Below are 27,669 nucleotides of genomic sequence, written 5' to 3' on the forward strand. Positions count from 1 at the left end.
CCGCATTAAATCAACATTACAGCTTGATGACAACTTTTAAAGGGATTCTTAGAGACTGGTCTTATGTAATTTTAACTTGTGATAATGATGTGTCAGTAAAAATATTATGGGTCAATCTCAAAGGTGTTCAAAAGGCAACTGTACTGTCTTATTGTTTTTTTCTTCCACTGCAGCTTCTTGGATGAGGAAGGGAAAAAAACAAGAAATCCCAGTTGTCTTTTGAACAACACTTTTGGGACAACCATAACCTGGATAACAGAGAAACTCCAGACATTATGGGTTTTGTGTTATCATTCGCATCCAGTGATGTTTCAGGAGTGGCGCACTACCAAATTACTGCCCTTTGGAGGATAATAACTGATATATTTCAGTCTACAGGTTACGAATTGATTGGCTTCATAGATTCACCTTATATAACAGTGGTTGAACGCACACTTCCCCCTCATCAGATTTTAGGAAAGACACTATAAACACGAGACAAAGTAATCCCAGAAACATCCCAAATCTATATATATTTCAGATTACAGGTTGTATGGAGGTTTTTTTTTTTTTAATGCAAAAGGGGATGGGGAATTGTCCCATATGTAGAGCAACTATCCTCCTTAGGGAAAGGAGGCAGTAAAACCATCAACCCAACCTGCTAAACCTGTTCAACCACTAGTTTTTAACTGTTCTTGTTAAAATGGGAGAGGGAGTGAAGGGATATATCAGTTTATCAATGTATAAACTGAATGTTTTGTTCAGCAGAGGTTAAGAGACCATAGATCTAGAAACTTTAAATATCTCGCTTATAAAGCATGATTATATTTGTAATCATCTTTGTAACCAAAAGGCATTCAAGGTGGATAAGAGTTCAGTGTTTCTCTCACATATAGGTAGTCCTTGACTTACGACCACAAATGAAGCCAAAATTTGTGTTAAGTGAGACATTGAATTTTGCCCCATTTTACGAGCTTTCTTGCTACAGTTGTTAAGTGAATCACCGCAGTTAATACAATACAATAGCAGAGTTGGAAGGGACCTTGGAGGTCTTCTAGTCCAACCCCCTGCCTAGGCAGGAAACCCTATACCATTTCAGACAAATGGCTATCCAACATCTTCTTAAAAACTTCCAATGTTGGGACATTCACAACTTCTGGAGGCAAGCTGTTCCACTGATTAATTGTTCTAACTGTCAGGAAATTTCTCCTCAGTTCTAAGTTGCTTCTCTCCTTGATTAGTTTCCACCCATTGCTTCTTGTTCTACCCTCAGGTACTTTGGATAATAGTTTGACTCCCTCTTCTTTGTGGCAACCCCTGAGATATTGTAACACTGCTATCATGTCTCCCCTAGTCCTTCTTTCTATTAAACTAGACATACCTAGTTCCTGCAACCATTCTTCATGTTTTAGTCTCCAGTCCCCTAATCATCTTTGTTGCTCTTCTCTGCACTCTTTCTAGTCTCCACATCTTTTCTACATCGTGGTGACCAAAACTGAATGCAGTATTCCATTTAGTCTCCAGTCCCCTAATCATCTTTGTTGCTCTTCTCTGCACTCTTTCTAGTCTCCACATCTTTTCTACATCGTGGTGACCAAAACTGAATGCAGTATTCCAAGGGTGGCCTTACCAAGGCATTATAAAGTGGTATTAACACTTCATGTGGTCTTGATTCTATCCCTCTGTTTTTGCAGCCTAGAACTGTGTTGGCTTTTTTGGCAGCTGCTGCACACTACTGGCTCATATTTAAATGGTTGTCCACTAGGACTCCACGATCCCTTTCACAGTTACTACTGTTGAGCAAGGTACCACCTATACTGTACCTGTGCATTTCGTTTTTGTTGCCTAAATGTAGAACCTTACTCTTTTCACCATTGAATTTCATTTTATTAGATAGTGCTCAATGTTCAAGTTTGTCAAGATCCTTCTGTATCTTTAGCCTATCTTCTGGAGTGTTGGCTATTCCTACCAGCTTGGTGTCATCTGCAAATTTGATGAGTTCCCCATTTATTCCCTCATCCAAATCATTGATGAAGATGTTGAAGAGTACTGGGCCCAAAACAGAGTCTTGGGGTACTCCACTGCATACTTCCTTTCATGAAGATGCAGTTCCATTGAGGACTACATGTTGAGTGCGGTTGGTCAGCCAGTTACAAATCCACCTGGTGATGATGCTGTCTAACACACATTCTTCTACTTTATCTAGTAGTAGGTTATGGTCTACCTTATCAAATGCCTACTGAAGTCCAAGTAAACTATATCGACGACATTCCTCTGGTCCACTAATTTTGTCACATTATCAAAGAATCAATAAGATTAGTCTGGCGTGATCTGTTTTTGACAAACCCATGTTGGTTTTTGGCTATTAGTTTGTTTGCTTCTAGGTGTTCGCTAATTCGTTGCTTATCTTTTCCAGAATCTTCCCTGGTATTGAGGTCAGGCTGATAGGTCTGTAGTTTCCTGGATGTTTTTTTCCCTTTTTTGAAGATGGGAACCACATCAGCTCTTTTCCAGTCCTCTGGTAGTTCCCCGGTGCTCCATGATCTATGAAAGATATAGTTCAGTGGTTCTGAGTTCTCGTCTGCCAGTTCCTTCAGATCCCTGGGGTGTAATCCATCCGATCCTGGTGATATGTTAGTAACCCAGTTGTTAAGTGAATCTGGCTTCCCCATTGGCTTTGCTTGCCAAAAGGTTGCAAAAGGTGATCACATGACCTTGGGACACAGCAATGGTCCTAAGTATGAACCAGGTGCTAAGCATCTGAATTTTGATCATGTGATTATGAGGATGCTACAAAGGTTGTAATTCTGAAAAATGGTCATGTCACTTTTTTCAGTGCCGTTGTAACTTTGAATGGTCACTAAATCAACTTTGGTAAGCCAGGAAATACCTGTATTGTTTCATTTTGTGTACAGCAACACTGAATTTTTGGACGAGTGAGAAATAAAATGTAACATATTAGACACCAAAGAAGGACCAAAGACGCCCGAACATCTGGAGGGAGGTTATGTTAACTTTGGCTGACAATTTATCTTCCAAATCATATCTATATGTAAGGTGGGGTACAAGTCCCAAATTCCAAAAACAATTTTCGCACATATCCAAAAAGTTTTTTCTTTAAAAAAAAAACTTTCTTAAAAAAAATCCTATCTTCTTCCATACCACAAAGGCTTTTCTTAAAACCGTGAAAAAAAACTTTTTTTAAAACTCATGGTTTTAAGAAAAGCCTTTGTGCTATGGATGAAGATAGTACCAATCCGGTCCCGATGAACTGCACGGCATACCGCATTAACATTTGCAAATTTTGCGGCGGCAGATCATTTCCATGACATCACTTCCTCGCCAATTACGTCGCCAGATCTACAAGAGAAGAGCCTCTAAGGTACGGGCCTAGAGCGGCCGCAGCGCTTCCTACCTTCGATTCTCGGGCGAAGCGTCGGTCACGTGACTAGAACGTGCCTATTCCGGTGTGGTTGGGGCCGATCCAACGCAGTAAAACGGGCGTGGGAGGGGGGGGGGAGTGGTCGAAAACTTTCATACTAAAAGGTGTAAGCGAGGCCACGCCCTTGGCCTCCTCCTTCCGTCGTCCGTTCAACAGCCGCTTCACGTGATTGCAGAGGGCAGTACGGTCCGGGAAGTGGCGCGAGACGGGCGTTAAACGGCCACCTGGAACGGACGACTCTCTTCTGGGAGAGGAGGGGTTGCTCTCAGTTTTCTCCACCGTTTGCCGACATGAGCCGTTACAGCCGCCAGCGCTACTTCTGGGATACCCTGGCTTGTTCGCTGCTCCTGACGGTTCTCGCCTCTTGCCTTATTCCGCAGAGCAAAGCAGCTGTCGAAGAAGGTAAGGACGAGGGAGCGAGGAGTGAGGTGGGGGGGCACCGCGCTGGAAACGCCTGGGCTTCACTTGGAGGCGGCCTGTCGACTTAGCAGGCGGAGGGCCCGAACTGCCTCGCGTCCCGAGAGGAAAAGGTTTTGGCCGCGAATCCCGAGGCGTGAGAAAAAGAAAGGGAGGCGGCGTTGCGGTTCTTCCTTCGGCCGTGCTTCGAGTTGGGGAACCGGCTGCCAGATTTCTGGGAGGGATGGGGAGAGAAACGAGTGGCCTGAGGAAGATCGTGGGATCGCCGAAGGCGGAAGATAAAGCCCCAGAGGATGATAAGATAACTTAATTTATTGTCTTTTTTTTTACTGCGAGCACCCGGGCCTGCATTAAAAATGAAAATCTGTTGTCTGCTCCCAAGAGAAAGTGTATGTCTACCCAAACACATACATAACACACACAATACATGGCTATATACGTACATAAATATATACCTGCAGCACATACATACATACTTACTTACTTACTTACTTACTTACTTACTTACTTACTTACTTACTTACTAATCCTTGTTCAAGAAGGCAAGACCAAAAAACAAGGGATGGAAGCTAATCAAAAGAGAGAAGCAATTTGGAATTAAGGAGAAACTTCCTAACAGTGAGGACTATTAACTGGCGGAACGGCTTGCCACCAAAAGTTGAGGGTATTTCACCACTGGAGGTTTTTAAGAAGGGACTGGACTGCCACTTCGTCTGAAATGGTGTAGGTTCTCCTGCTTGAGCAGGGGCGCTGGACTAGAAGGCCTCCGAGGCCCCTTCCAGCTCCCACCGCACACCGGTTGCAAGCACTCTCAGCTGGATTATCCAGATGCCAAGCGTTTCCTTTGGTCTGCCGCAAAAGCGACCGAATTTCACAGCCAGAAAAAAAGCCGTTTGAAGAGCAGAGACGGTTTTAAACGACTGTCACGGGTCGCTGCCGTTGCTTGCTGTATAAAGAAGCCGCGCGGCTGCTTTTCGGCTTGTCGAGGATTTAAATGGACGGCAGAGAGGGGAAAGAAAACGCCCGATATATTTGAGCCCTGCGAAATGGAGGCAGGTCATCATTTTTGGACCCTTTTGAGTTTCTTCTGCTGGCCGGCAAGATCGACTTGAGCGAGGCGAATCTAAGAGGGACAAATTAGAGCCGGAAGTAGCAGAATTACTTTTTTGGGGGGTAATGAAGGCGTAATATTGCCTCTTCCTAGCCAAAGAAAGGCAGGTTTAGCTTTAAACCGCTTTATTTTTATTATTCTTTGGTAATGAAGTAGGTTTTTCGTTGAGTGGAGGAAAAAGCTAGAATTTATAGTTGAGAAGTTCTGTCTGTGAGAAGACAAAAAAATAAGGGACAAATGATTTTCCACTATTAGGTCTATGTGAATCTGAAAACTTTTTTGCCAAGTGTTGGATTGTGTACTGTAAACTGATAAACTTATTGGGTTGGGAACTGGAGACGCAATGCAAGATAAAAATTAAAAATAATCCAAATAATTAAAAATAATAAATAAATAGAGCAAACAAAACTCAAAGGACTACTGGGTTTTTTTTGATGACGTTTTCTATGTTTCTAAGATAGATTGTACCAGAGTTGCTGGCTTGTAGGACAAAGAGGAAGGTCCATAAATATTGAACTAAAGTTTTGTCAATCAAATGATATAGGAATAAAAGTCATCAGAATACCAATCTTGTATTAATATTGTATTTTACAAAGATTCTTATTCCTTGTTTATATTTGTAACAGTGAATTGTGTTATAAGAACATGATATGATTTTTTAAACCTAAGCAAGGCAATTTGTTAAGTTAACTTTGTCCCATTTTGACTTTTTTGCCAGTTATTAAATGAATCACTGCAATTAAGTGAATCATGTGATTGTTAAATGAATCTGGCTTCCCCATTGACTTTGCTTGTTGGAAGCCTAGTGAAAGTTGAAAATTGTGATCACATGACCCCCCAGAATATTGCAGCTGTCATAAATACATGCCAGTTGCCAAATGCCCAAATTTTGACCACGTGACCATGAGGCTGCTGTAAGTGTGAAGAACAATTATAAGTCACTTTTTCAGTGCCATTATACTCTGGTCACTGAACAAATTGTTGTAAATCAAGGACTATTTCAAAATTATTAAGGAAAATAAGGTCCTTACCTAGTGCTGAAATGTTCGTGTGGCAGCAGTTTGGTTTATCTGGAACAGGGCATTCCGTAACTTGACAGGATGCTAGAGAAAAGGCTTTCTCCCTTATAGACATTACCTCCTTTGTGTGTGTGGGGGGGGGGGGGGGGGACAGACGGACTTGGAGAGCCTTGTTAGACAATACTGCGGTCTTGGTAGATACATATGAAAGAAAGTGCTCCTTAGGCAACCTGCTCCTAAGCTTGTAAAGGCTTTAAAGGTGAAAGCTATCACTTTGATTATGGTTTGGAAGTGGAGTAGTAACCAATATAGATGGTGAAATACTGGAATAATCTGTGTCAGCCAGTCCCAGTGAGCAGTCTAACTGCTCTATTTTAAACAGCTGAAATTGCCAGAATGTTTTTGAAGGGAGCCATGTACAATACATTGCAATAATCCAACCAGGAAGTTACCAGAATATGAATATTGTTGTAAGACTATCTCTCTCTCTCTCTCTCTCTCTCTCTCTCTCTCTCTCTCTCTCTCCCTCTCCCTCTCCCTCTCCCTCTCCCTCTCCCTCTCCCTCTCCCTCTCCCCCTCCCTCCCTCCCTCCCTCCCTCCGTAAGCTCATAATTGGTAGATCATCTGAAACTGATGAAAGACAACCCATGCTACACCAAGTGTTAGTTTATTGGCCCCTATCCTGTCCCTTACCCTGCCCAATAACTGGTTCAGAATGTCAGTTCTCACACCCATTAGCTAAGAAGGGGAAGTAGAGCCAGGTGAAAACTGTATGTTGAGAGAACCTCAGCCCACATCTGTGGATGACTGCTCAGCATTTTTATTTACATATGTTAAAAGGCATGGGGAAATAATATGAGACCCCAGGGACTCTTTAGCTCCGTTGCCATGTGCAAGAACAGTTGAGAAACAGTAATTCTCCCTCATGAAAAAGGGTTTCCAAGTACAAGTGAAATCACTATAGTATAATTCTGCCATAGCCCAAATTAGACTGCCTGTTCAAGAAAAGACCATAATCAATGGTATGAAAGCTACTAAGAAGTCTTAGAGGATCAATAGAGTTACAGCAATAGAGAACAAAGAAGGATGGCACCATTCCCTTTCTCACTGAGGCATTGATGGCCTTAACTAGCCTCGCCTACTAATTTAATAAGCCAGTACAGGAAGTCCTCAACTTACGACCACAATTGACCCAAAATGTTGGTTGCTAAGTGAGACATTTGTCAAGTGAATTTTGCTCCATTTTATACCCTTTTGCCACAGTTAAATGAATCACTGCAGTTGTTAAATTAGTAACAGTTAAATGAATCTAGTTTTCCTGTTAACTTTCCTTATCAGAAGATTGCAAAAGATGATTGCATGAGCCCAGGATACTACAATGGTCATAAACGTGAGTCAGTTCTCAAGCATCTGAATTTTGATCACGTGACCATGGGGATGCTGCAATGGTTGCAAATGTGGAAAAAGTTCATAAGTCACTTTTTCAGTGGTCTTGTATCTTTGAACGGTCACTAAATGAACTGTTGTAAGCCAAGGACTACCTGTAATTGTAAGAGCTGAATACACAATTGACAGATCAAAGCTTATTTTGGGCCTTACTACTTATCCAAAATGGGACAGGATGGTATTCTGGATGCTTCCACATCTGGATTTGCATCTGCCAGAGGTTGAATTGTACTGAATTCAAGCAATTTACCTTCAAGATTTCTTGTGTATTTCTCATGTGTTACTGAGAGTTTGGGTCTTTCTTTGGGACAGAATGCAATATGGCCCTTGCTATTTGAAAAAACTCCATTGGGGACATTGGGAAGACCTCCTTATTGTACCATATTAACTTTTTAATGGGCCCTAAACTGTATCAAACTTATTTGGCATGGGTTTTCTTTCATGTGTATTCTAGTGGATATCCTACTTATTTCATAGTTTTCAATTCAGATACATTCCAAGCTGCTGCTCAGGCTCTGCTGGCAAGAACGTGTTTAGGAATGATTGCATTGATCACTCAGGACAGATCTACATCCACAGAGCAATCAGGGCTTTGACAGCCTTTTGGAATCTAGAAAAATCCATTTTGTCATTGAGTGGATCATTGATATCTTAAGACAGGAAAAGCGCTACTTGTGCAATAAATATAAATATGACATTTCATTGTGATGGTTAGGAATATTATTGTTAAACCTGAAAGAATTGAGTTTAAATTTAAATTAGTGTCATTAGTGTATAGAATTTAATAATTAAAAGAAGCCATGGTGGTGCAGTGATTAGAATGCAGTATTACAGGCTGATTCTGTCTAATGCCAGGAGTTTGATCCTGACCGGCTCAAGGTGGACTCACCATTCCATCTTTCCGAGGTGGGTAAAATGAGGACCCAGATTGTTGGTAATATGCTGACTCTGCAAACCTCTTAGAGAGTGCTATAAAGCTCTATGAATGGTATATAAGTCTAAGTGTTATTGCTGTTGCTAAAACTATATCAATTTTTAGAGTGAAAGGGAAAGAAGAAGAGCTTTAAGGTATATAGACATGTAAATTTGGCATTCAAATAATACTGCAATCAATAGGTTAACCTAATACTTTTGTGATCCAAGAATAGTAACAAAAATAGCTTTTGAACAACCAAATTCTAAATATGAATAATTCATACTGTCTAATGCTTTGTCTACTCCTTCTTCCCCTTTTCTCTGTTAACTTTCCATTTTAAAATGAAGACCATTACAAGTATTTCTGAATTTTTACTTTTCTGAGTATTTTACATATATAAAGTATCATGCAAGTATCTTTAGTCATCAATGATATATTAAAGCCTTTAAGTTTAAACTATTGTGATTTATATTTCTATTTTCTATCTATTGTTAACTGGCTTCTCTTTTTACAATTTTTTTCTGTTCTAGTTGGCTGTGAAAGACATATAAATTGTAGTTCCTGCATCGCTATTGAATCATCTCAACTGAATTGCACATGGCTTCAATGCAGTGGTAAATTGAATTATGTTGAATACTTCTGATTTGCTACATTTGTTTTACTGACTTTATAAATTTTTGCACACATTGTAAAATTAAACATTATAAGGTTTCATTTTTCACAGCCAAAACGTATATAAAAATCTGTCATTGCTACATATATGCAGCTTCAGGGATTCATGTAATTAGATAAGAACACAATCATGTATTGTGCCCCTCAAATTGTATGTTGGAATTTAAGCTTGTATATGAAACGTGGAGATACCTTCTAAGTAATCGAATAACTAAAAGACAGACAGCCGACCAGTTTCTTTTGGGTTAAGCAACATGGAAAGTACAAAGAAGGGGAAAGAAATAGTAAAGAAAAATTAAAGCCAGGATTTGAATTCTTTTTTTTAAAGGAAAACTAAATCTAGTCTTAATAAACACTATCTGGAAAATCAAATATATTTATTTTGGCTAAAGATCAGCACGTAAAAAACTCAATGCTGTAATTTATAACAGTTTATATCTATATAAAAATATAGACAAATCAAGCAGCAGCTGCAAAACCAATCAAAATTTAGCTGCATTTTGAGTAACATTCATAAATATCTGAAAATAGAAATTGTGTGATAAATCAGAATGACCAGAAAATGTGTTTAAATGTGAGATTATCAAGTCTGAACGTAAAATGAACAATATAATATGTGTTCCAAAAGCCCTTTTGCCGTGTGGGCTAAACTTTAGCCCAACTGGGATATTTTTGCATTTCCCAGGACTAGTGGGAAAGGCATATATCTAGCCAAAGAAAATGGCCTCCTATATTTAGAGGTAATTTCATTTAGGTATATAACACATCTAAGGTTATTGAGCTGGTTAAGACTATAATTTTGGGAAAGATGCTACATCTAATGAGGTGCCAATATATTTAATATGCTGCCTCAACATCACTTGCATGTTTGTTGACAAATATGCAAAGTTGGGTTAATGAAAAGTGAAGAAGTTCCAATTTTTACACAGAAAGCAGGATGAACACAAAGTTGTCAGTAAGGATTAACGACAACTCTCCATATTTTCCTATCCTTATTAGCATTCATAATACAATATATTCATTCTTTGAGTCTTTTGTAACAACATTAATATGTTTCTGGAATACTTACTGCATTTTTGGGACTATAAAATGCTCTGGACTATAAGATGCTCCTAGCTTTTGGGGAGGAAAACAAGGGGAAGAAATCTGCCTCTGCCTCCCAGCAATTTGCCTCCTTGCAGCAAAAAGCCTGGTCAGCTTCAGCACAGCCTGATTTAGCACAAGCAGCTCATTGATGGTTAGATCGACTTCCTAGAATACCACCTACCAGCTATTCCAGACTGAGGGGATTGCCACCACCCATCGCCGCCTCTTCTGCCCATTTTCGGCTTCTGTGCATCCCATTTTTGGCCTGTTCCAGGCAGCGGGGATCGCTGCCACCGCCCAACATTGCCGCCTGGAATGGGCTGAAAACAGGATTCACAGAGGCCAAAAACAGGATATGCGGAGGCCGAAAACAAGGCATGCGGAGGCTGAAAATGGGGCGTGCGGAGGCAGCAATATGTGGCAGCAATCCTTGCAGCCTAGAGCAGCTGATCGGCGGTATTTCGGGAGGCCGATCCAACTACCAATCATCTGTTCATGCTAAATCAAGCTGGGCGAAGCTGACCAAGCTATTTGCTGCAAGGAGGCAAATTGCTGGGAGGCAAAGGCCGAAGAGTGGGGGCTGGCGGGAGAGTAGGACTTCAGCAACATTCACTCTATAAGATGCAGAGACATTTCCACCCACTTTTTGGGGGGAAAGTGCATCTTATACACTGCAAAATACGGTATTTTAAACTACTCCCTTTTGTCTTCTGATTATTCTGCTAGATTAATTCTGCCTTAATCTACCACCTATGAGATATGTGCAGTGTATTGACACAAAAATATATGGTTGCTAAAATGGCAAAATAGGCACGGTATTGATAAACTTAATGAAAGCATAGAAAAGAGATTGCATTGAAAAGGAAATAGCAAGAAATCATTGGAATAATGAAAAATTGAAACAATTTGCAGTAAAAACTACTGATGAGGAAACATTGAATTGTTAGAGTTTCAGACTATAATCTGGTAATGTTTAAGAATTCTTCTCTCCTCTTGTGTCTTCTATTATTTCTACAAGATAGAACCTAATAAAATTAAAGTTGAAAAAAGCTAAGAGATGAGCGGAATTTATCTTTTACATATTAAGCCAGTTTTTTTACTGTAGATTTCTACATGATTTACAGGATTTCCTGCATATATTTTAGGTGGGGCTAATGCTGTTATATTGAACAAAATATTGTTAATTTGTAAACCAGATTGTTGTTTTTTTAGAATGAGCTTTTTAATAATTCAGGAAAGCACGAGCATTGATGTCAGTTCCCTAGCACTCTTCCATTCTATTATATAACTGCTATCTTTTAAATATAACATATATGAAACCAATTAATAATAGTGAAAAAGAAATGAAAATGTCACAAATAATAGCTGAATGGATAACATTGTGTATAGTGAAACTTTGTATTAACAGTCCCTTTTTTGATGGACTTCAGATTCAGTGGATAAAATACTTGCTTTTCCAGGGCGCTGCTCAGGAGAGTCCAAGCAAGGGTTAAATACAGCCAAACTGCCCAGAACTGAATTGAAACTTTAAGCCACGCCTCTGGTGCTGATTAGCTTCAGTTTTTTTCAATTCAGCTAGCCCAGTGGATGCACTTTAAATTTTTCTTCAATTCTATCTCTTGCTTGGACTCTTTGTCTGTAAGTAGTTTATATTTGATTATATTGAAGCAGGCTTGGAGAGCAAAAGAAAGAAGGTTTCCTTAATTGTTTGAATTTGGCCATTCTCTCCCTTTCGGTCCTCCCTGTGTCCTGGATACCTTAGACACCACGGGGGACACAGGCAGCTGTTGGGGGGGCGTGGGTCGGAGTGCCGACGCCAGCGCTGCTGCAGCAACCCTGCTGCAGCTGGATTCCCCGCGGAGAGCTCCGTGGGCCATCGTCCGTGCTTGCTGAAGCTGGCGTTCGGCACGGTTTTCTCTGAGCGTTATTTGATTCTGCCAGCTTGTTAATGCGCAGGCGTGGCGGCAAAGAGCCGCCTGCCATTTCCCCCCTGTTCTGCTGGTTTCGCTTTCAACTCTTCGCACATGCTGCAGCTGCCTGAAGCCTGACTCATCGCAGGAGCCGCTTGGAGCTTCTGGTTCGGCCTGGCTGGCAATTTATCTCCAAAGCACCTCATTAGCAGCAGCTGTGCTTTGAGTCCCCCTGGGTCACAATTGTTATTCCTGCGGACATTTGGAGCTGTGATTGCTCGTGATTAACTCTCAAATTGCCTTTGATCCTTCGCCTTTCTGTGTCTCTCCGGTGAGTACTCTGGTCGACGGTGGACTGTTGTGAGGTGGTGAGTGGGGGTGCCCCTTATCTATTGGATTGAATCCAGGGTCATGGGAGATCAGATTTTAGAGGAACCTGGCCAGTCAGGGGTCTCCTCCAAGGACTTTTCTAGGCAGGCAGGCGTGGCTGCCAGGGAGGCCATTAGGGGCTCCAAGCCCCATTCCAGGCCTGGGCCTAAGCAGGGTTTAGGGCCTGATAAGGATGCCTTGCGCCATCAGAAAGCCTTTGAAAAACACTTTTCCAAGGCCCAACAACATACCCAAGCCTCTCAACTGGTGTCTCCTGAGGAGCCCTCCTTGGGAGTTCCCCCTGCTCAATCCCATCCTATTTCCGAAAGTGATGAGGAAAACCAAGAATTTTCCCCCACGGCTTCTTTGGCCATGGTAGTTTCCCCGGGTGTGTCCTTGGTGGACCAGGCCGACCTGTTTGCATGTCCTTCGGAGGAGGAGGGGCCAGTTTTGGGGCCCCTGACTCCGCAGGATCCTCCCTCCGGACCAGACCCCAGGGTGCACCCTGTTGAAGATCGGGGACCCGATCTCTCAGCGGAAATGCAGGAGGTCATTAACAAAGCCATTTCTCAAGGTATTGAGGCAGGCAGGCATGCAGCAGAGGGGCAAACGCTCTTGTAAGACCCGACATTTACATCCCCCTGTAACACCCGGGGCAGCTTCGATCTCCCAGGAGCCTCAGTCTCCCCATTCTTCCATGGCTTCTGATGATTCAGAATGGGAGGAGGAGGGGGATCTGTTACCCAGGCAGGAGGCCAAGTTCTCTGCAGACGAGGGAGGTACCTACGAGAAGCCTGTTTTTTCTGGCCTCTTTAAGTTGGCCAATTTCAAGACCATCTTGGATAAGGCTAAGATAGCGACCTGCATGGGGTCCAAGCCCCTGTTCAGGCGCCCACCGAACCGGATGATCTTTCCGGGGACCTCTTTGAGGAGCCTGTCTCGGCTCAGGAGATAGTGCCTATCCCCAAGATGTTTCTTAATATGGTTTAGAAGCAATGGGCACAGCCTGCCACCATGGCTACCCCCAGTAGCAATGATAAGAAGTTGTATACGGTAGATGCTAGTCTGGAGGACTTGCTCAAGCTACCCCCATTGATCCTCCTGTGGCGGCCCTTACCTCAACCTCCGTTCTCCCGCCTCATTTATTGGAAGGTCTCAAGGTGGAGGTCAAGAAATCTGAGACCGCCTGTCAAAACACACCAGGCGGCTGCTTGGGCAATTAAGACTTTGGCTTCCTTTCTCTCCAGAGCTGCCCTCCTCTGGTTGTGGCAGTTGTTAACTAGGATTCGGCCAGGGATACCAAGTTAAGGCAGGATATTAATAAGATCATGGCGGCTACGGATATACTGCCGATGCCACCCTGAGCTCGGCCAAGTTTGCGTCGCGGGCTCTGGCATCCAATCCAATCTTAAAGGCATCAGCCTTTAAGAAGTCTGACAGGAAGGGCCCCTATTCCTACAGGAGGCAGCCTTTTCGGAACGCAGAGCCGTCTACTAGCTCCGCTCCGACCCATCGTACGTACTCCCAGAAGGCGGACCAGTCCCAGGACAGCCAGTCCTTTCGTGACAGGGGCCGCCAGCAGTACTACTCCAAACGTTCCTTTTGGGTTCCCGCTCTTCAGGAGATACAAGTGACTATCTCAACTCCCATAGGGGTGGGCGCCTCCAGTTGTACAGCGCCCAGTGGGAGCAGACCAGTGGGTCCTGCAAACAATCAGACTAGAACTCACCCTGGAATTCCTCTCCCTTCCCCCCCCCCCGCCACTTCATCAGGTGCCCGGTTCCCTCGTGCCCAGTAAAAAGGGCTCTTGTGGAACAGGAGATCAGGCATATCAGGGCCATAGAGCCGGTTCCACCAGGCCAGGAAGAGACAGGGTTTTACTCAATCCTGTTCCTGGTTCCCAAGAGTTCAGGAGGGTGGAGGGGAATTTTGGATCTAAAAAGGCTAAATTATATAATCACTTACCGGAGGTTCAAGATGCAGTCCCTGTAGTCCATTCTGGGATGCATCAGGCCGGGAGACATCTTGACCTCCATAGATCTCAAAAAGGGCTACCTCCATGTTCCTATTCGCAAAACCGTCGTTACCTCAGGTTTGCTTATGCTGGCTGCCATTACCAGTATCGGGCCCTGCCGTTCAGCCTCTCCTCAGCGCCAAGGACATTTACAAAGATACTAGCGGCTGTGGCGGCCTTCCTCAGATCACATCCAGTTCGACTGCACTGCTACCTAGACGATGTCCTCATTCAATCATAATCGGCCCAACAGGCGCTTCTGGACCTGGAACACATCATCCAGGTGCTTAAAGCCCACGGATTCTCCATAAACATGGAGAAGAGTCATCTGCAGCTGACAACCAGACTACAACATCTGGATGCAGTCATCGACACCGTCGCTTGCCAGGTCTTCCTGTCGCTGGAGGGTATGGCGAGCCTCAGGGAGAAGGTCGCACAGGTGCAGAAGCTTCCGCAGGCCAAGGTCATGCAGCTTTCACAGCTCCTCGGCAAGATGATTTCGTGCCTGTCCATCGTCTCTTGGGCGAGGCTCCATTCCCATCCATTTCAATGGCTCCTGCTCCCTTACCAGGGGCCAACGAGAGCAGCTCGACGAGGCTTGTCCTGGTCTCTGCAGAGGTACATCGGTCGCTCAATTGGTGGATGTCTCCGGCTCTGTCGAAGGGCTCCCTGTTCTAGGAGCCAACACGTCTCACCATCATGACGGATGCCAGCCTGTTCGGTTGGGGGGCCCATTTCCGGAACCAGCTGGCTCAGGGCAGGTGGTCCTCAAAAGAGGCCGCTCACACCATCAATTGGCTGGAGCTGAGGGCAGTCAGGCTGGCCCTGCTTCACTTCCAGATCAACATCCAGGGTCGTCACGTAAGAGTATTGACGGACAACATCGCGACGAAGGTGCATATCAACCGCCAGGGAGGCACATACTCCAGATCATTGATGTCGGAGGCCGACTTACTGGGTCAGTGGGCAGAGAGGCACCTCCTCTCCGTCCAAGCAGAGCACATTTCCGACACGACCAACACCCAGGCGGACTGGTTGAGCAGGGCCATGATTGACCACTCGGAGTGGCACCTACATCCTCTTCTGTTCCAGCGATTGTCCCAGAGGTTCGGGTGCCCGCAGGTGGACCTGTTCGCCACTGTGGCCAACTCTCATCTCCCCAGATTCTTCACAAGGTTCCATGACCCGCGTGTGGAAGGTGTCAATGCTCTACACTCCCCTTGCCCGCTCTACACATTCCCACCGTTAACCCTTCTTCCCAGGGTCATCAGGAAGATTCTGGCAGAGGCAGCAGAGGTCCTGCTGGTGGCACCGTTTTGGCCCAGGAGAACCTGGTTCGCAAACCTGGTGAGTCCGTTGAACCCCCTTGACGGATTTCCCCGCAGGAGATCTCTCTCGGCCAGGGGAGCCTTCAACATCCGGAACCCTAGTGGCTTCAACTAGCCGTCTGGCACTTGACAGGGATCTCCTGAGCAGGGGCAGCCTTTCGACCAGGGTGATCTGTACCATCCAAGCGTCCGTCCACGACCCGGATATAGGACGCAAAGGCCTTCGTCGGCTGGTGTTCTTCGTGCGGCCTGGCAGCCTCATTGGCGTCGGTTCCTGTCATCCTGGACTTCCTGCAAGATGACCTTGACAAGGGCCTAGTTCCCAACACTCTTCGGCGTCAGGTAGTGGCTCTTTCCACCATTCTGGCTCCTGATGGGCAGGCTTCTCTCAGTCGTCATCCTACCATCCGCAGTTTCCTCAGGGGGGCTACCAACTTGAGCCCTCAGATAGTCCATAGCTATCCAACTTGGGACCTTGCTGTTGTCTTGTGTGCTCTCACCGAGCCTCCGTTTGAGCCTATCCGTATTATCAGCATGAAACATCTTACCTTTAAGACCACTTTCTGGTTGCCATCACTTCTGCTAGGCGTATTTCTGAACTGGCTGCTCTGTCGGTCCGCGAGAACTTGTGCTTCGTTCAGCAGGACAGGTGATTCTTTGCCTGGACCCGTCATTCATTTCTAAGGTTAACTCCTGGTTTCACCGGGCCCAGGAGGTTATTCTCCCTGATTTCTGCCCACATCCCAGACATCCCAGGGAAAAACAATGGCACAAGCTGGATGTCCGCAGGGCAGTTCACAGATATATCAAGCTTACGGCCAGTTTTCGTCGTTCTGAATCGCTTTTTGTCTCCTTCCAACCGTCTTCCCAGGGAAGGAAGGTATCATCTTCTACAATTGGTGGATGGCTTAGAGCCTGCATCGCCCTCGCTCATGTCCTGCAGTCTAAACCGGTGCCTAGTCGTATCACGGCACATTCTACAAGGACCGCTGCCATCACGGTGGCCTGGGCGACCAGGGCTCCGATTGAGGAAATTTGCAGGGCAGCCACCTGGACTTCTTTCTCTCCGTTTGTACGAAACTACAAGTTGGACAAGTTTGCTTCAGCGGAAGGGGCTTTTGGGAGTCGTGTGCTTCAGGGCATTCATACCAGCGGAGAGACCCTGACTGCTGCAGCTTCCCGCCCTAGTGACATTTAGCTTTGGGTATGTCCCTTGCTTGGACTCTCCTGAGCAGCGCTCTGGAAAAGGACCATTGACTTACCTGAAGGGTTGTTTTCAGGGCGTTGCGAAGAAGAGTCCACCCCATCCTTGGGGTCTGCCTCCGCTGTTCTCAGTTCTAAGTTGACAGTTTTCTTGGACTTATTTTTTTGAGAATATTTGGATTCATGGTTGGACTTCTCAGCACGTAACAGTTCCACGTCTTCATTGAAAAAATCTGAAGCTCAACAGCACCAGAGGCGTGGCTTAAAGTTTCAATTTAGTTCTGGGCAGTTTGGCTGTATTTAACCCTTGCTTGGACTCTTCTTTGCAGCACCCTGAAAACGACCCTTCAGGTAAGTCAATGGCCCTCCCTGCCCCCTCCAAAAAATGGACTAAATCCATCAAATCTGAAAAATGTAAGACAATTAAATTTATGTTAATTTTAGTTCCTTTGAACTAATTTACAGTATGTACAGTAAATGCAACATAATACAAATAATGTATAAATTATACTTGTGATTTTATGCAGTTTGACAAACTGCTGCAAATGTAATTTGCAATTTAACAGACATTGGAGAGTAACAAACTCTCCCTAAATATTTTATTAAATCAGCACTTCATTGGGTGTTTAAGGATATTGTAGAACAATGTTTGTAATAAGAATTGTAGCCAAATGCTTTAAAGTTTCATTCATTAAAAACTTTTTTTTTCTCTAGACAAAACTTTGACTCGGTGCACAAATTCCACAAGTACACATCCTGGTTGTACTACTGTTTCTGAAAATGGGACATGTACAGGTGAGTATTTATGCTTATATGATGATAAAGAGAATAATTATTTAAGGGCCAAAAAACCTGAAAGCAAAGCTGCCTGAAACCTTTATTCAGTATAATAAACAGGACAAACATATTAATTATGTTTGGTCAGCACCTAATCTTTTACTGCACTGTAGCTGCCAGATGACAACTGAAAATATTCTTTTTTCTTTAAATTCTCCATTGCTAAAAAATCTTGCATTTTACTATTTTTGTGATTCTCTCTATACATCCTTTTTCCCTATTGTTATGGAATACAAATTTCTAATGAGAACTCTATTAAAAAAGAATGACCTCTGCATTGTTTTCACAATATGATGCAGTTTGGGTCTTTCTGATGCGACCTTACAACTTTAGCAGGCTGATAGCCTCTTTTAGGTTTGTTTCTAAAATCTGAACATTCTTTAGGTTTTTCCGTGGGTTCACAAGGTGAGAGGTTCTGTACAGTTACTTCTCAAGTTAAGACCACAATTGAGCCCCAAATTTCTGTTGCTAAGGGAGAATTTGTTAAGTGAGTTTTGCCCCATTTTATGATCTTTCTTGCCTCAGTTGTTAAGGGAATCACTGCAGTTCTAAAGTTAGTGAAATGGTTATTAAGTGAATCTGGCTTCCCCATTGCCTTTGCTTGTCCGAAGGTCTCGAAATATGATCATGTGATCCCAGAACACTGCAAGTGTCATAAATATGAATCAGTTGCCAAGTGTCTGAATTAAAAAAAAAAAACCTTGATCCTGCAATGGTCATTAGTGTGGGAAATGGTCAAAAGACACTTTTTTCAATACTGTTGGAACTTTGAACAGTCACTAAACAAGCTGTTGTAAATCAAGGACTACCCCATTCATTGTACAATAAAAATGAGATGGCATACAATTTCAAAGCTAAATGAGTGATGTACCACAAAATGTCACAAGTTTTTTATGGGAACTCTTGAGTTCCATCACTGAATATTTTCAAAAAGAATCTTATCCTGACCTCAATGGCTTTTAGGCACCTTGCCAAAACATTGCAGTTTGCTCATTTCATAAGAGGTTTCTGAGGTTTGAAGAACACAACATTGGCAACCAATTCAGAACACTTCCATTGACAAAGATGGTGATGACTGTCAGCCCATTTCAAATCCCAATAGCCCAGTACCCCTATGTAGAGCTTTTAATACAATCTCCATCAACTCAGCAGGAGTATGACTATGTAGACCAGGGGTGTCAAACACAAGACTCGAGGACCCGATCCAGTCTGTGGGGTTCTTAGGTCTGGCACGTGGGGCCACACTGAAAACAAACGACTAGCCTGCAATGCCTCTGCCAGCGAAAACAGAGCTCGAGAGGGCTGTGGGCGGCCCTCCCAAGCTCCATTTTCATGGGCAGAGGATTGCACGGTGCCATCGCAGCTGAAAACAGCTCGGGAGCCCGTTTTTGCTGGCAGAGAGCTTGGGCCATCACAGCGCCCCCGACACAAGTGACATCAAGCTGGTCATGCCTACTTTGCATACTCCCCCCCCCCCCCCGAGGTCAAATACAACCCTGATGCGGCCCTCAATGAAATTGAGGTTGATACCCCTGATGTAGGCAATGAAAGAGTTAGGATTTCTAATTAGTAAATATAAGAGTTATTTTAATTAACACACTGATAACCCTTTGATGAAATTCTAAACACTGAAAAAAGTTTGAAAAAAGAATTTTACCCAAATAAAGTGAATAGACTATTTAGTAGTTTTGTCAGTTGTTCAGACTAGACACCTGGACCTAACGATATTTCCCAGCCTCTAGGGCAGATGATTCCCTGTAAAGTGTCATGTACAAGATTTCAATCCTGCCCCTTCGGTAGATTATTTTTCTCTTCTTGAATCTTAATAGCTTGGCAATCCCAATGAAGATGAAGAGCTGTATATCCATTACCTTAGAAGGGATTTGGATGTCTCATGAAATCCATCTGATTATGACTACTGATGAGAGGAATAATTAGTGCTGTAATTATTAACTTTACATAATATTTCTTTTAAAAATGCCAGGCCAAACACCCAAGTTTCTCAAGTAAAGATTTATATGCTGGTGAAAACCCCAGCTGGTTCTTCAGCTTAGAAACGGAGATGAGTATCGCCCCGTAGAGCTGGAAACTACTAGCACCCATGTGCGGGGGAATCTTTACCTTTAAGAACCTTAGAAGAATTTTAGATATCGCTACTATTATTCTTAAAAATCAATTTTATGCTTCATAGTTGTTTTGTTTTATTTTAGATTTTCCTGTCGGTACTACTACAGATAGTCATTCCACCACAGTCACTAGCCCAACAGGTAACAAAAAAAAAATCTGCATTGATGCAGACATATTGTTTTAGCTTAATGCTATCCAGTAATGAATCTGTAGGAAAATAAGTATTGTGTAGAGATGTGTAAATTTTTTACTTACATGCTTATGTGATTCTTGTGCTCATGTAATTATGTTCAGTTATAGCAATACTTTTATAAATCTATAGATCAAGCAAAATCTGCTTTGAGAGTATAGCAATAGCAATAGCAGTTAGACTTATATACCGCTTTATAGGGCTTTCAGCCCTCTCTAAGCGGTTTACAGAGTCAGCATATTGCCTCCAACAATCCGGGTCCTCATTTTACCCACCTCGGAAGGATGGAAGGCTGAGTCAACCTTGAGCCGGTGAGATTTGAACAGCCGAACTGCAGAACTGCAGTCAGCTGAAGTAGCCTGCAGTGCTGCACTCTAACCACTGTGCCACCTCGGCTCTATATGTGTTAGTATTGTTCAGTAGTGCTAGAGCAGTAGTGATAACTACCCTGATACAGGCCAATGAGACTTGGACTGTGTACAGGAGGCACGCTAGGCAACTGAACCACTTCCACACGATGTGTCTCCGCGGACTTCTGAGGATGAAAGCCCAGACACGCTAGGCAGGCCATGTTATAAGGATACCAGACCATCGCATCCCTAAACAGCTCCTCTATGGCGAGCTGTCTCAAGGAAAACGATCGCATGGGGGACAAAGGAAGTGATATAAAGACATGTTGAAAGCCTCAAGTCTCTGGATATCAACACCACCTCTTTGGGAAACCCTGGCAGAAGATTGACATGGAGCACGTTGATCCACCAAGGCTGCCAGACATTTGAAGACAGAAGGACAATCATAGCACAAGAGAAGCAAGCACTCTGCAAAGACAGAGCTGCAAATGGTGCAACAGTGGTGTCCACACATGTGGCAGAACATTCTGTGCCCATATTGGCCTTACCAGCCACTTGCGGACACACTGTGGACAGCCCACTAGCCGCTAGATCAGTGGGTCTCAACCTTCCTAATGCCGCGACCCTTTAATACAGTTCCTCATATTGTGGTGACCATCAACCATAAAATTATTTTATGTTTTCTGTATTTTTTTGAAAATATGTGTTTTTCGATGGTCTTAGGCGACCCCTGTGAAAGGGTCGTTCAACCCCCAAAGGGATCCCGACCCACAGGTTGAGAACCGCTGCGCTAGATGTCAAGCTCCTCTTTGAAAATGATGGACAAACATCATAATATTGTTCAAGTAACAGTATAAAAATTATAAATGTACAGCAATTCATAAATCACTATTTCTTAGCATTTTTCTAAACCAAAATTTCAGTTTCTATATTTCCAGTCTTATGAGTAATTTCTTGTATGACTGGTAAAATTTTAGATGTACCTGCATTTACAGTATTGTTACTTGACTGTTTTTAGAAATTCTCCTTGGTTGAAACTACACAGTGATAATATTGACTGTAGGCATTTCAACCCAATTAATTTGCCCAGCAACAAAGAGATCTAGTTGTGGTGAAATGCATAATAGTTACAGAAGTAACTCATAAGGTGATATTTGTCTATTTCATCAAGAATATGCAAAAAAACATAAGAAAAAGATATATACCCTATTTTTCAGAGTATAAGATGCACCTTTTTTCCTCAAAAAAGAGGCTGAAAATCTGGAAGCGTCTTAGATACCGAATACAACATTTTTTGCCTCCCGAAGCCCCACCCGCTTCACCAAAATGGCCGTGCATACCCTTATGGAGGCTTTCAGAGAGCTCTTGGGGGCTGGGGAGGGCAGAAATGGGCTTGCACTCTGCGAGCTCCTCCATGGCTATTCATGCCTTTTTTTGAAGAAAAAAATGGGCTTGTTTTCATGAAAAATGGGCCGTTTTGGGGAGGTTTGCAGAGTGCAAAAACTTTTTTTTGCCCTTTTGGGAAGCTTTTTAAATGATTGATGAGAATTACATTGATCAAGTGCTGTGCCAGCAGAAACACTTACCTATCTACTGTATTTCTCTCTCTATTTCTCTCTCTATCCCTCTACCTACCAACCTGCCTACTCTCTCTCTCTCCCTACCTATCTACTGTATTTCTCTAAATCTTTCTATTTTTCTCTCTCTGTCCTCCTATCTACCTACCTACCCCCCTCTCTCTATCTCTCTTTATTTCTCTCTCTCTCTCTATCCCTTTATCTACCTACCAACATGCCTACTCTCTCTCTCTTCCTACCTATCTACTGTATTTCTCTCTCTTTCTCTCCCTGTCTATCCCTCTACCTACCTACTTTTTTAAAAAAAATGCCTCTTCAAAACCTTGGTGCGTCTTATACTATGAAAAATATGGTAGTTTGTTCTCCAAAATCCTCACTGCCTAAATATATAATAATAACTTGTTCAAGCTATAGCCTCCTTTTCCTGATTTCTTTCTTCCATTAATCTCAATTACAATACAAGGGTCTTGTTTTACATTTTTGTTCTTGGCAGTCTGCAACTGAAGTTCATTGTTTTTGTGGGTTTCCATTTATGATATTGAGCTCTTTCATATTTGATTCTTAAATTGTGTTCAGTATGTCATTCATTGATATTTTTATAATTTTCATAGTCCTTCAAATGTAGGAAAGGAACAGCTAAAATATGTCATGTTCAATGATTTGAATCACAAATAGGATTCTGTAAGTATACATTACATTCATATTCCAAGGCAAATCAAATGATATAAACTGTTTCTTTATAACAGGTAATACAACTAACTCAACTTCAACAGAAAAACCTATTTTGACTACTACAACCATTGCCACTACTTCTGTTATTACTGCTAAAACAGGTAAAATTTAATTTAACAGGCACTCATAATGAACTGTTGTCTTGAGAAAAGCTACTTGTAGGACAGTTCTTGTCTTGGGTGAATAAGAAAAAGAAAAAGGCAAATTGAGTAATAAGGTCCCTTCCAGAGAGGTAAGGGACCATGTACAAAACATCTGAATCATAAAGCAGCAGTGTCTTTTGTCAGCTATTCATAAACTTTTCTTTATGGAGCAGTAGTTGTGCTTAGCTATAATGATTCCAAGAGAGATACTATATATCCACACTGCAAAGTGGGAAGGGAATTAGCAATTAATTTCCAGATCATATAACACTTTAACATCATTATTTGAGAGTTTGCAAGATCATTAAATCTTATAAGATTTGTGTTTAATTTTTTTTTAATCATGTATCTCTATAGCATCCTCACACAGGATTTAAATAATCTGAACAGGATTAAACAGCAATTGACCTTGCTCGCCTGTAGCATCTACCATATTTTTCGGAGTATAAGATGCACCTTTTTCCCTCAAAAAAAAAAGGCTGAAAATCTGGGTGCGTCTTATACATCAAATACAGCATGTTTTGCCTCCTGAAACCCTGCCCCTTCACCAAAATGGCCGGGCATAGCTTGTAGGAGGCTTTCAGAGAGCTGCTGGGGAAGGCAGAAATGAGCAAAAAATGGGCTGGTTTTTGTTCAATTTCCCCCTCCCCCCAGCCCCCAGGAGCACTCTATAAGCCTCCATAAAGCTATGCATGCAATTTTCTTGACAAAAAACGGACCAATTTTTGTGAAAAATGGGCCATTTTTTGCTCACTTTGGCCCTAGGTCAACCCCCAGGAGCACTCTGCAAATCCCCCAAAGGCTATTCATGCCTTTTGGGAGGGGGAACAGGCCTGTTTTTGTGAAAAATGGGCCATTTTGGGGAGGTTTGCAGAGTGCAAAAACTTTTTTTCTCTTTCGGAAAGCTCTTTAGTTAGAGTGATTGATGAGAATTAGATTGATCAAGTGCTGTGCCAGCAGAAACAAAGTCTTAGGTGCTGCAGATTGTCAGGGATTTCCTTCTCCAGCACATGGATAAATACACCTGGAAACATCTACCTACCTACCTACCTACCTACCTTCTCTCTCTCCCTACCTACCTACTGTATTTCTCTCTCTCTCTTTCTCTTTCTCTATCCCTCTACCTACCAACCTACCTACTCTCTCTCCCTACCTACCGTATTTTTCTCTCTATCCCTCTACCTACCTACCTTTTTTTTTAATTTGCCTCTTCAAAACCTTGGTGCATCTTATACTCTGAAAAATACGGTAATCTAGAAAAGGACTAATTTTTATCTTTCCATTGAAGGATGTATTCAAATTCTGTTTCATAGAGAGAGAACTGAAGAACTGATTTTTAGATGATAAAAAATACATAGAAAATATAATTCAGAAGAAAATCACTAATAATTATAATCCTCTTATTTGACAGGCACATCAGCTCTAATACCAACTACCAAGCCATCACCTCATAAAGCGAGTTTTGATGCAGCCAGTTTCATTGGTGGCATTGTACTTGTGCTGGGTCTGCAAGCAGTTATCTTCTTTCTGTATAAATTTTGCAAGTCCAAAGAACAAAACTATAACACACTCTAGGACACGTTTCTTTTTAAGTGGACTTAGATTAGCTCAATATTTATGGTTAGCTACACCAAAAGATGCTTATTCTTTATGGAATATAGCAGTTCAAGATATTATTTTTCAAGACTTAAAAAAATAGGTCTGCAATGTGCTTGGAATAACGTGTCAATCATGTCTTGCTGAACAGAAATATTTGCAATATTCTGCATGAACCCTTATTTTAAATTTTTAGCAGCTGCTACTATAGAATCTATTATTTTATTTGATATGCCAAATGTAGCTTTTGATAGTTACTGTATTTAGTGGCAGCAATGTTCTTGGTAGGTAAATTTACAATTATAGTGATTTAATTAGGTTTAGATACAATATCCCTATGCATCATTATTAAAAACAGATTACTGTTAATTTGACATAAAATTATCTATGAAAAGTATGACTTTTTATCTGTTCAGCTTGGAAATTGGAAGAGATTTGTAGGATGTTTTAAGGATATTTTTTTCTTAACAGATATGAATGCCCATATTTTTCCATATTATATGATATTACGATGATTGTTTTCTATTGGAAGTGTAAGCATCTATAGGAAGAATGATGATCAAAAGATACAAGTTCCCCTGTGCGTAAGGAAGAAGGACCAGTGCCTTAATTAGCAAATTGAAGTGTTGTGCCATCTTATATTTTGAGGTTCAGTGAAAAATGTCATTTTATTTGCACCGTTTTCTCCATTAGACATATGAACCTCAGCACTATATGCTAACATCGTTAACTGTTTTCATATGTGTTAATACAGTGTATTGGATCTATATTTTGAGGAATATTTTCCTTTGAGGAAAATAGATTGGGTAAGCTACATGTGATGAATTTATCCAACTGATTTTTGTGGCAAAATGTGGCAAAGTATGGATTCAATCTGCTGTATCCAGGCTTTGTTTACTGTTTCTAAAGCCATTTGTCTGTAGCCTTCAAATTACCTGCCTTAGAAAATGCTGTGCTTTTCATATGAGGATAATAATTTAGCAAACACAGTTTGTGCTCACATTATGGATATTTTAAAGGTACTGTAGTCCTGCATGGATCTTGGAATATTTTATTCCCACATAGCAATATCCCACCTGTAGTTTCATAATACAGCAAATTGTGTGATAGAAACAAACTTGAACACTTGAACTAAGTTATTTTATTTTGATTATTCACTTGATAGCATCTTAATGTTTGTTTTGCAAGTCATGTGATAAATATAGTTGAAATAATCAAAACTGAATTTATAGGGTTAAGTGCTTCTGCTGGATGAGCTCCAGTCAAAGAGGAACTGCAGTGGTTGATATTATGCTGATGACAAAATGGACTCTGTAGATTTATTGTTAAAAATGTTGACATCATTTTAATTTCCTTAATCCTTCCAGGTTGAGTAAAGTTCACTTCAATATTAGTCAGAAAGTCAATTCATGAAATAATTTAGTAGAGAGTACTGTAATTTTAAAGAATCTTCCGACAACTGCACTCCTAAAAGACAATAGCTCAGGTGAATAAGACAGTTGAACTGACTACTCCATTCAGATATTTCCAAAATAGGTGGTGTGTATTTAATGGCCTTGTGGTAGTCATTTTACTCACCTCCCCATGATCTTTATAAATGCAAGAAACTGACAATTTAAACACAACGCTAATTAAATTCTAAAGAATGACGGTTTAAAAATGAATTCTTAATATTACATAAACATTTTCTTCAAAGTAAGATTAAAAAGCTATTTACTTTTTGCTTCCATGCTTATTCTTGAATGTTAATATTTATCTTGTAAATTTAAAGGGGAAAATGTTTCAAAACTGACAGTGCTGTATGCACTTCCAAAATCAAAATGTGAGATGATTTTGTTACTGAGCCAAGAATACCTTTCAAAGACATTAAAACATGTATTCCTAAATACAGTGAACCCTCTTTCAAGTGCCTTAAATTTTCTTAATGTTGTCCTCATGTCAGGGAAAGAAATTTTAATCAATATCTCTGCCCCTTAGTGTCAGCAATTGCTATTTTCCAATGATTTTAGAAAATTCAGGTGTTAATATTTACCTTTCAGGAAATCTATATTTTCTATTTAGGTGGCATAAAGCTGTATGTTTAGTTACTAGGGCATTTCTAACAATTACATGCAGTGGCAGATGATTTGATTTTCTAAACCAGCTTCATTTGTAATCTACCAAACTACAGTGGACACATTAAGGGGCTTCCCGGTTATTCACATATGAAATTCTTTACCTTCTAGATTTAGATAGATAAAACTTTTCGGTTTAATGCTATTACTTTTGAATTAGTATGAATAGATTTTTATCACTTTGCTGTTTGAAATTTAGCATATTGTTTGTTTTTTAAGCAATTGCCTGTATAAAATAACTGATCACGTGGACCTTAATTCTTTAGATAGTAAATTGTGACTTAACTGGATTGTTCTTAGAACTCTCATATGCAAATGTACTGCATAGGGAATGGAATGTTACAGATATTATGTACTGCATATGTGATGTTGTCATTGGAAGAAATGCAAATTATTTGCAACCGTAATACCAAAATAATAAATCATTTATTAAAATGCTTTTTTGTCTAAGTAAGTTACTTAGAGCTAGACTACATAAACAACCTAATAAATGTTACATTGACAGCATGTAACATTTGCTACATATTTTTATAAGGCATTGTTTAGGGGACCCAAGAGATCATTTGTTTAAGAAATATCAAACTACAGCTTTACGCAATGCATGAGCATTATATACAAGTAGTCTTCAACTTACAACAATTCATTTAGTGACTGTTTGAAGTTACAACAGCACTAATGACAATTTTCACACTTACGACCATTGCAGAATCCCCATGGTCACGTTATTTACATTCAGATGCTTATCAATTGACTCACATTTATGACTTGCAGTGTCCCAGAGTCATATCGCTTTTGTAATCTTCTGACAAGAAATGTCAATGAGGAAACTATGGTAGATTCCCTTAATAACCGTGCTACTAATTTAAGAACTAAAGTGATTCATTTAACAATTGTGGTGAGAAAAGTTGTAAAATGGGGCAAAACTCACTTAAATTTCTCTTTTAATAAATTTTGATCTCAATTGTGGTCATACCTGTACAATGACAATATGTAACTTCAAAAGAACAATGAAATCTCAATATGCCATGATGAAACCAAAATCTTTTATTCCCACATTATTACTCAAAAGTGTTGAAGAAAATATGGTAGGA

The 27,669-nt window shown here is 41.5% G+C and overlaps 1 protein-coding gene across 1 annotated transcript; it reads left to right on the forward strand.

Annotated features, from left to right (window-relative positions):
• Positions 1-3,546: 3,546 nt before the first annotated feature.
• On the forward strand, positions 3,547-27,016 carry CD164 (CD164 molecule). The gene is made up of 6 exons (XM_087718662.1): positions 3,547-3,823; positions 8,861-8,944; positions 17,627-17,707; positions 19,960-20,016; positions 22,740-22,826; positions 24,280-27,016. The coding sequence occupies exons 1-6, from the start codon at positions 3,712-3,714 to the stop codon at positions 24,441-24,443; spliced, it is 585 nt and encodes a 194-aa protein (XP_087574788.1). The 5' UTR covers positions 3,547-3,711; the 3' UTR covers positions 24,444-27,016.
• Positions 27,017-27,669: the final 653 nt, after the last annotated feature.

This window comes from Thamnophis sirtalis, unplaced genomic scaffold (genome assembly GCF_051295495.1).
Source record: "Thamnophis sirtalis isolate CommonGarterSnake01/CBP01778 unplaced genomic scaffold, rThaSir2_p1.2 scaffold_6, whole genome shotgun sequence".
NCBI lineage: Eukaryota > Metazoa > Chordata > Lepidosauria > Squamata > Natricidae > Thamnophis > Thamnophis sirtalis.

Excerpts from the sequence above, each read along its gene's own strand:
- CD164 (XM_087718662.1), top strand. The coding sequence starts at position 3,712 with ATGAGCCGTTACAGCCGCCAGCGCTACTTCTGGGATACCCTGGCTTGT. Across the intron at positions 3,824-8,860 it reads CAAAGCAGCTGTCGAAGAAG|TTGGCTGTGAAAGACATATA; the intron begins GTAAGGACGAGG and ends TTTCTGTTCTAG. Across the intron at positions 17,708-19,959 it reads TGAAAATGGGACATGTACAG|ATTTTCCTGTCGGTACTACT; the intron begins GTGAGTATTTAT and ends GTTTTATTTTAG.